This window comes from Vanessa tameamea, chromosome 17, assembly GCF_037043105.1.
Source record: "Vanessa tameamea isolate UH-Manoa-2023 chromosome 17, ilVanTame1 primary haplotype, whole genome shotgun sequence".
Classification (NCBI taxonomy): Eukaryota; Metazoa; Arthropoda; class Insecta; order Lepidoptera; family Nymphalidae; genus Vanessa; species Vanessa tameamea.
In genome coordinates this window covers 4,108,583-4,118,483 of record NC_087325.1, presented here as the reverse complement: position 1 = coordinate 4,118,483, position 9,901 = coordinate 4,108,583, and the positions used below count along the sequence as shown (strand labels likewise).

Below are 9,901 nucleotides of genomic sequence, written 5' to 3'. Positions count from 1 at the left end.
CTTGCGCGAAGTTCAATAAATGACTTGTATGATTTGTATTTCGATATTACTAAATTAGATTGTCTATTATGTACAGTGTAAGCTGTAAACACGTTTTGCATATAAAAGTTCTATAAATAAAGGTAGGGTTTGTGTGAGTTTGAATTATATAGTGTTGGCGCGCTGCCAACGGCGGGATGCGCGTGCGCTAAATAGCTTCACGAATTTTTCATTTCTTTCTGTTCTGAAAATCGAAAGTCGAAACACTATATTGTAATGCTTTTAATATAATTGAAAAAGTAGTGGGGTTTAATTTAAAAGTGAAAGTGATATTGTAGTTGATAAATAAACAAAGTGAAGTGAAAATGTCGCCGAAGTGTCCTGTTGCGCCGTTGCAAGAAATAACTTTATCATTAGTAGCTAGACAATTAATCCACACTTTGACGCAAGTGACTGCCGATGAAGATGTAGCCCTACCGTTTGCGATGGTGTCATCTTACTACGAGAGTATGGGAGCGACGAGTGATATTTTTCAAGATCTTCTCAATTTAATTCTAGGCTCCGAATATCTGGATCCGTCTATCAGATATTATACGATGAAATTGCTCCTAAAAGAGAATGTAAAGAGCTTAGCCACGGGCATGTTCCCCTGTCACTATTACAGAAAAGTTCTTGAACTGATTGCAGAACAAGGTCGCCACCTGACAACTCTCAATTTAAAAGGTGTCTGGGTAAAAGATGAGCAGCTTTCGCTTTTATACGACATAATAAGAAACCTGGTCAATTTAACTGCTTTAAATATACCCTACATAGCGAACGACGAAGTGCTCAAGTTTATAGGTGAAAATAATAAAGTTTTAAAGTTACTCGATGTATCAGGTGAAACCGATATTACAGAAATCGGTATTGATGCTATGCTGACTGGGAATCCACAGCTGACTCAGAGTTTAACGGTTGTAAATATAGGAATGTACGGAGAGGAAAACATAGATCACACAGACGTTGCTCTTTTAATACGTAAACTACCTAATCTAACGAATCTCGGAAGCTACTCGTTCGTGGGAAAGGCGTTGTATTACTTACACAACAATGAATGTCCGCCGGGATTTAAGACAAAATTACAATACATACACGACTATCAAACCAACACGAGAACAATGAAAGCTATAATTGCATTGTGTCCGATTGTAGAAACAATTTACTTAGAAGAACCCGATCAAGGAGTACTACAAATGGTTAAAGATTTAAGTACTATAAATAAAATTAAATTAAATAAGTTTCAGTGTCATGAACTACACCAATTACTCGATAAGATAGGTTATAAAATTGTGACACTTATGCTGTCCGGTTCCCTCGGTTCGTTTAATTTTACGAGAATAGCGGAAACATGTCAAAATTTACAAAGTCTTGAATTCTACTCGATTCAGACTGCGACGCACGAGGAAGAAGTTCCCTTTAATAAACTTGAACATATTGAGATCATACAGGGTAATTTGTCAGCGTCTTGTTTGAAATATCTTATGACAGGAAGTCCGAAACTTAAAAAATTAATCATTGGAGATGAGATTAAATTAGACGACCAAGATATGGCGCGGTAAGTTTTGCGTCGTTTACTTGTTTTATTTATAGATCTTAGTTAGTATTTATAATAAGGTTTAATAAAATTTGTCGAGATGGACTAATGGCTAACTCTTAACTTACTCGAAGATTGCAGGTAAGGAGAGAAGCATTACTGAATTTTAATGGGTTTTATTTTTATTTGTAATTTATCTCGGGTTCCGCTGTGAAGGAAAACATCGTGGTGTAATAAAAACCTTCTACTAAAAAAGACGAGTGGGTCGTTACATATAGGCTATGACTTGACTTCTACTTTATTATATTTAAAAAAAAAACGTATTTAAATAATGCTTAAGAATTTTGTCCGGAATTAAAAATACAATTTTTTATAGGTATAAATTCTGAGAAGTTCAGCAACATGTCGAAGAGTGTGATTATATTTTAAAGTTAAACCGTTATTAATATTAATTTCAGGATGCTTCGGCGGTATAGGTTCGATAACTTGGAGGCAATTTGGTTCCCTAACGCGCCTCGTTTAACCCAAGACACGGTTGAACTATTGATGGAAACATGTCCAAATTTAAAAAGCCTGGGTCAACTCAGTGGTTGGAGATATACCCCAGATGACATGATGCTGATGAGAGCCATCATCGCCAGCACCAACACGGATTTGATTCTCTTACCCCTTGGCATCTTCCAACAAGGAAATTAATAACCACTCTATTGTTACTCAATTTAAATTATTATTTATACTATAATATTACATTTTTGTAACTTAATATATTTGTTCATTTTTTTATGAAGCTCTTTATTAAAAAACAATTAAATCAAAGAATTTACAAATATTTAATTTTATACTTTTTTCACAGTAACAGGTGTACGTTAGAAATTGAAAACTTAAAATTAGTAAAAATTTACAATTCATTCATCAAGGGTAAACCATAATAATAATGAGTATTAATGGTACAATGGTAGTCAATAAAATTAACTTAACTTATATATTAATATAATACCAAAGAATTGGCAATGTTAAATAATCGTAAAAAAAAATATTACAGGTTAGTTGAAGTAATGTTACTGCTGACGCTAATTATTAAAATATCCTTTGGTCATTCATAAAAACATATCAACTAGATGTTATCCCTTCTTAGATTCTGCTTTGAGTTTTTGTGGTTGTTCCTTGAGTCCCTTTAGTTGAATATTTTTATTTCTTAATCTCATCTTGTACATTTTACACTCATCGGCGCATTTCGTTGTTATTATTCCCCTGAAATATTTATTTGTTCATTGTCTAGTAAGTTTAATCTGTGCTCTCTTGGCACAAATAAAAGCCAAAACAAAAAAAAAATAGTAAGTATGTATTTATGGTATATTAATTGACATATTTAACATTTGTAATTTTGTATGTTTAATTAATAATAATACGATTCAATTGGAGAGATTACATTTTCTTGTAATCTATCCTGTCTTTGAAGTTACGTTTACTGAATATAGACAATTTTTCGTAGATAATCTTACAAAGTTTTTATGTCTCATAGATAAAGAAAAAATTATCACTTACCTGACTAAATTTTCCTTAACTTTGAATTTAGATGTGATTTCAATGATGATGTCCGAAACTATCTTCGGATCGAGACACATTTTTGGTGGTTTATTAAGAAAAGCCGGTGACCGCTTGCCTGTTAAGGAGTGCGTCGCTAATATCCTAGAAGTAAAATATTCGATATTAATATGATCGGAAGAATTATGAAAATATATACAGATTATGAAACTGTTATAAGTGTGTGAGTGCGTGCCTTTACAAATAAATGTTTTTGGGTAATTTTATAGTTCTTCAAATAACCCATAAGGAAAGTGAAGCAATAAAATTGACTGTTGTTCTTTGCAGTTATGAAGAATCTGGATACATACAAAATATGTTTTGTACCAAAGAAAAGAAAAATTACAATGAGTTATAAAAATCTATCTTAAAAAAGTAATCAATGAAGACGTCACACAGCTTTCATTTTATCAATGAATAGACCCAACGCGATTGTAAAAGTTTTTAGAAACCCAGATTCGAAAACTATAGAAATCTTAATGACACCCGTAAAACAAAATACCAAGGAACTCTGACTAACAACAAATCTCTACCTGGACTTCAAACAGGAAAATAGATCCCTACCAAAGGGCTCACTTAAATGGTAATTATATTATTATCAAAAGAAAGTTTAAAAATATCGAAGTAGTAATTTTTTATTTTATTTAACTGCTAGATTTAATAAAATTAACTATATTATATTAATTAGTATAATAATACTGATTATTGCTACAAAATCCTCCGGCATAGAGCCTACCTACTAAGTGTATTATATATACTAAGACGTATTACATCGTAAACATATTATGTAATCAAAGACAGTAGGATTTAGACATAGACAAAATTACTAATATTTACCAATATGATAAATATGTCTAAGAAGTATAAGCTACTTTTGTAAAATGTATCGCACCATTCGATAAAAAAGTTATAATACCACGAGTCTAAAGTCGCGGATCAGACAGTATTACATAATATTATTCCCATTTAAAGTCTAAAAAGAGTCATTACATACCTTCTCGGAAATGTGGCTAGTAACAATGACCGCGTTGCGATTGTGTATGATTTCCAGTTAACTTTTCTGTATTTGTCTTTATGTATTAATGTTTTCCCACTTCCAATTGGTACCTGAAATTATATCCTAATTGAAATACAACTTAAAGGCTGTGAAATATTAACTACTAGTTATCGCTCGCATTACCGTCTTTACCATAGGGCACCTGGGGCACGTGCCCAGGGCCCCCTTTCTGTAAGGGCCCCGAAGAACCAACAATTTCCTTCACGCGTTTGTGCTCACTTTGACTGAGCTATGTATATTTTCGAAAGCGATATATTTGTAAGAAATAACTAACATATTTATCAAAAAAGCCTACTGACGACAGTCGATATTAAAAGTAGAAAGACGTGCTCTTCATGATAGAAATAGATATACTATAAAATAGCCATAAGATTGTACAATCAATTACATTCCTACGAATTTACGAAATTTACCGCACCGTTCATTTGAAACTATACTTAAGGCCTGACTATAAGCAAATTATTTGTACATAATGTTGGTAGTGAATATCTACCAAAAGGGCCCCAAATTCATGAGTGCCCAAGGGCTCCAATATAGCTTGAGACGGCTCTGATCGCTCGCGGCTTCGCTTGCATCAAATCCAAGTAGCCTATTTCCTTTCTTGGAGTTCAAGCTTAATCCTATCAAATTTTATCATTTTCGGTTTTATGGTTTGGCTGTGAATGATCAATTACAGACAGACAGAGTTTTTGAATTTATAATATTAGTATAGATTATAATTAATTACTTACCCATTCACTTTCTTTGTGAGAATCGGTTTTCTGTTGGTTCTCTGGTGACATTCGTGCTTTGTGATATTTATTGGTAATTAAGACGTTATCATCTGAACGATTCGATTCTTCGCTTTGGCTTCTATCGCTATGTTCAACGTAGCTCGCATTACCCACTACTTCGTTTTCATCGAGGATTTTACTTTTACTGACGTGCACCACTTCATCCCTATTATGACTGCCAGTGTAGTTTTGATCTTTCGACTGCGGTTTCATATCATTGAGCATTTGAAATAATTCTTCGAAACTTGCCTTTATCTTAAATATTTCGATCTTATTAATATTTATGGTTTCGCCGGCATCTTTTGGCGGCGATACATTTTTTCGTGTAGAGTCAGGTAGTGATTTGTTATTAGTTAGAATTTCTCGGTATTTCCTCTTACGGGTGTCGCTAAGACTTCTATTGTTTTTGTTAATCTGACGTTCCTGTAAAACTTTTACAACTGCGTTGGGTCGATGCATTGGCGTTGGAACTTTTTTACTGTTTCTTCTTTTAGCGAATTGACGAATGTATTGTTCCATTTTTAAAGTCTTCGATTGTGCCACCTCCTAAATAATAATGTCATTAATATTAACATATAATTGGATACATTAAAGTTAATATTTCCATGGTAACTGAATCACACTTAATATAATGAAATAATATTAATTCTTATTTAAGAAAGAGAAACATTAACGAACATCGTAAAAATAATCTATTAAAAGTCATTTTAATAAATGAAACGTTCATACCATATCTGAATCTTCCGATGACGAACTACCGTCAGTTGGTTCCCAGGATGAAGTACTCGGTGAAAAATCGTCACCGTCTTGGATTTTTTTATTTTCTGTTTCCGAAGCAATTTCATTTGCATTCGAATTTCTATTTTCTGTCCTAACTATAAATATACCAAAAAATTGATTATTTAGTTATTTATATGTAACTGCCTCATATTTAATAAGAATATCGATGTTTATTTTGATTACAATCTGAGACTTCTTATGAAAGCTTCTGAATATTACACTATTAAAATAAGAATCGCTGATTTAATAATAATCGAATCGTGCCTAAACTTAATGTTCTGTGACATGATATTTAGGCGCGTATCGATGTAAATGTACAAATCGCGTCTAAAGAAACTGAAGAGCACAAAAAAACACCGGGTTTACCTTCCGCTTCCACTATTTTTTCTTCGTTCTTCCGGTCAGATTTTGCAATGACTACATCACTAATTTTTAACACTTCATGATTATTGTGCCCAGAGCTCCAGTCCGACAATAACCATTTCTCAATTTTCCCTCTTGAACTCATCAGGAAATTTAACCGTCACACCGAACACCGAGAGTCACCACATGAAACTACGACCCTCGTTGCATTACTCGAATCTCAGGTAAAACTTTCATTGCACCCTTACTGCAGTCATTATTCCAGGCCCCGCCCTATTCCGTCCGGAACAATACAGTATTCGCTAACCGCCTGCACGCCGACAAAAAATGATACCTTTTTGCAACCTATTTCTAAGTAAGGGATATTCTTCTAAATAGAATACCGATGCTTCGATCTTCGTAAGTTTTAAACGTATGAAATAAAACTTATTCGTTATTATTAACGTTAGAAATATTGAAACTCTTGAGTTAGAATCTATTTCTTATCAGTCGTATAAGATATTTGTATAAATCGACAATTTATTGACTATTATATTTTGTAAGGACTGTAAAATATGTACCATGCATAAGTTAGCAATGGACGAGCTTTATGAATATAATTACATGCAAGGCAAAGTAATTGCTTTGTTATCATTATTAAAATACGAAATGCATTTTTCGCACTTATTTTAAATACGAAGTACAAAATATTTACATATTGAGTACATAATACAGTATTTTGCGTTTTAGAAATTCAGAATTGTTTGACGTGATTGCTCTTATCTAGATAAATACTTACGGAAACTTGCACTCATAATGTATCAATTTAATTATGGATTACGGTACAAGTAATACTACAGCCCTATCCAAATAGCGATAATTAGAAGCGTACAAATTAACAAAATTGACAACTCTTTTATGCGAGGTTGTATAATTTTATCTAATTGTAAAATTTCGTCTATAGCCTTCGAGTCATTGTTAATAATAATGCTGATTTTTTAAAAATGTATTTTCCAGTCTATAATACGATATGATTAACTAAATACCTCACGAGTCGGATATTTAAAACACTTATTACATTTTAAGGAAGTGATTGAAATACCAAATAATATGAACTTGTAAATATTACCTTACAAGTATTAGGTACTATTTAAGATTAAAAATTAGTGTTTTGTAGTAATATAGTTTGTCATTACATATTGTTTACCGATATAATACGTATTTATATAAGTCAAAATATAATAATGAGAAAGTGTATGTTTGTACGATATGTGCATTTCAATATCGAAAAAGCGTATAAAAATTATAAACGTACGATATAAGTTATCTATACTTTTAATGGGACAATTAGTCTGTCTGACCGTCTGTCTGTTGCTTTTTCACCGCCAAAGCACTGAACGGAAATTAATGAAATTTGGTATGAAGTAAGATTGAACAGGAAAAGAAAGAGAATAGAGAAAGATTGAAAGGAAGGACATAGAAGATCTGAAGACCAACTGCTAAAACGTAAACGAAGCCGCGGGCAACAACTAGTATAAAACATAGCACTGTCACATATTTACATTTATGTACATAAATTATTTTATCTTTCAAGTTCTTGTTGAATCTGCTGGCTGCTACAAATGAAGAGTATCACCGTATATAATCTTATATTATATTTGTTATGCCAAAACTTAAAGAGAACTTTTTGTGTTTAATTTGTTATACATTATTCTAAAAATTATAAATTATTAATGTGTCATAAGTAAGACTTAAATTTATTTGAAGTGAATTTGAAAATTAAATGTGGGTAGGCTAAAAATTATGAAAGCTAAGTTACTCGCTAATGTATTTTTTTATTTTAATAAAAATATCTATGGTAAATTAGACTTTAAATAATATTTTAAATTCGAAGGTTACTCTAGTCTGTCTGCTTTATCCTCATCTCGACTAAGCCACTGAACCAATCTTTATCAAATTTAACATTTAAACGGTAGCCTAGGATCTTGATTATAACATAGGCATATTAATGACGGGAAGGATGGGAAAAAATGGGCGCGGACAATTGGCCAATTCTAAGTTCTTAGTTAATTAGAGGGTTGGGTTAATAATATCAAAAATAGCAGCTTAAGTCTAGTTAAGAAACTGACTATGATTAAAATTCCTCAAGCGGGAGCCGAAGTTTCATAAAGCTTTCACCATTCGTTACTATTCCATTTTATTATGAGAATGCTCTCGTTATCCCACGCACTGATTTGCGCACATAAATCTAGGTATAACTGTTATGACCGAAACCGATCACAAGGACATCATTGTAATCAAGCTATCTTACTTAATTTGTACATGCAACAAAAGGAAAAACACTGATTTTTATCATTTAATTTTTATATGTATTTTTAATAATGTGTAAAGATGACCCAATTTCACGTGGCAACTAATACGAAGATCAAGGTTTGAATACAGATGTTTTATAGGCAGATACTGTAACTAAGCTGTACGGAAATAGAAAATGTATGAATAATTTTATTGAGTTTTTATAGTAAAATAAAAATGTTAACAATAATATTTATGACATTTCATAATAATTATCTGTTTCAACAATTAAGAAGAGAAAATTTAAATTCAATTCTTAGTTTAATGGCTTTTAGTTGTGTAGAGAAAATGTATCGCAGTTTTTTGATAGATGTCAATGTCTTTTTGACGTTTATAACTTGTGAGAACTGAGATGTGTTTATATTTACCGCTGTCACGTCTGATTTTACATTTTGAGGTTATAGTGTAATATTATTAAACGTTAAATAGGCTTTAATCATTAAAATAAAATGGAAGCAAAGAAATTAAAGACGAAGAAGGGTACAATTAATAAGGGGAAAATCAAAAAGACTTTAAAAAATATTATATGTCGCCCCGATCCTATCTTCTGGTATGAATATTTTATATGGATCTAAATCTAATGTTAATATTTTAATCAATTATTTATAGCATATAACTTTATAGGCCAGCAGTATCAGAAGCTGAAGCAACTTTATTAAGTAATCTCCTTATGGAACATCGTATCTGTATTCCTGATTTTAAAAAACCTCACTGGGCTGAACTAAAATTGATACCAAAAAATAAACGACCAAAACCTACACCGCTTAAGTAAGACTAATAACTATTTTTTTTTCATGCCCTTTAAATGCTTATTATTGTTATTTATAATCTTTATTGTTATTTCTAGAAAAATAGATGGATTTTTGTTTGGAATATCAGTGTGCCGCAGTGCTATTGAAAAAAATGAATGTTCTGCAGTGTTAATAGAGGCATTAGTCGAACCCCAAATGGTCGTCCAGTCAATAATCGAAGCATGTAATTCTTCCAATATCCCAGTAGTTTGCTTGAAAGAATTAAGAATAATAACCAAAAGCTACTTCGGGATACAGACAAGCTGCTTAGGAATAAAAAAGGACAGTTTGCTAAAAATCAGTAACAATGTGAAGGAAATATATCAAAAATATAAATTTCAGAAGAATAATGTTAATGAAATTAAATCAGCAAGTGTTAATCTTGAAAGTAATAAAGTATTAGAAAAAGATTTGCAGATGGATATTGACATGAACCTATCTAGTAATCCATATCTTTTTAGAAATGATAAGAAAACCAGAGTGTTTGTGCCATCCAATAAGCAAACAAATGGAGGAAATCTCGAGTTTGTTGGACAAAACTTTATTAAATTGTCAGTTCAGAAAATTGAAAATAAAACTGATAGTAAGGAATACATGAGACTGATGTTGAAAAAAATAACAAATAACCCTAACAGAAAAAAAAAATTAAATAAGTTTTAAGTAATTTTAT

The 9,901-nt window shown here is 31.6% G+C and overlaps 3 protein-coding genes across 3 annotated transcripts; 2 read left to right on the top strand and 1 right to left on the bottom strand.

Moving 5' to 3' along the window:
* The first annotated feature begins 167 nt into the window (after positions 1-167).
* Positions 168-2,335, top strand: LOC113400583 (uncharacterized). Its single transcript, XM_026640222.2, has 2 exons — positions 168-1,573; positions 2,011-2,335. Exons 1-2 carry the CDS (start codon positions 345-347, stop codon positions 2,246-2,248), a joined length of 1,467 nt encoding a protein of 488 aa, XP_026496007.2. The 5' UTR covers positions 168-344; the 3' UTR covers positions 2,249-2,335.
* An 81-nt stretch (positions 2,336-2,416) lies between these two features.
* LOC113400420 (early boundary activity protein 1-like) lies at positions 2,417-7,855 on the bottom strand. The gene is made up of 7 exons (XM_026639977.2): positions 7,725-7,855; positions 6,113-6,419; positions 5,696-5,841; positions 4,925-5,512; positions 4,131-4,243; positions 3,098-3,241; positions 2,417-2,803 (listed from the first exon to the last, which is right to left on the bottom strand). The coding sequence occupies exons 2-7, from the start codon at positions 6,252-6,254 to the stop codon at positions 2,674-2,676; spliced, it is 1,263 nt and encodes a 420-aa protein (XP_026495762.2). The 5' UTR covers positions 6,255-6,419; positions 7,725-7,855; the 3' UTR covers positions 2,417-2,673.
* A 946-nt stretch (positions 7,856-8,801) lies between these two features.
* On the top strand, positions 8,802-9,895 carry LOC113400585 (uncharacterized). The gene is made up of 3 exons (XM_026640226.2): positions 8,802-8,990; positions 9,065-9,208; positions 9,288-9,895. The coding sequence occupies exons 1-3, from the start codon at positions 8,890-8,892 to the stop codon at positions 9,889-9,891; spliced, it is 849 nt and encodes a 282-aa protein (XP_026496011.2). The 5' UTR covers positions 8,802-8,889; the 3' UTR covers positions 9,892-9,895.
* The last annotated feature ends 6 nt before the right edge of the window (positions 9,896-9,901 follow it).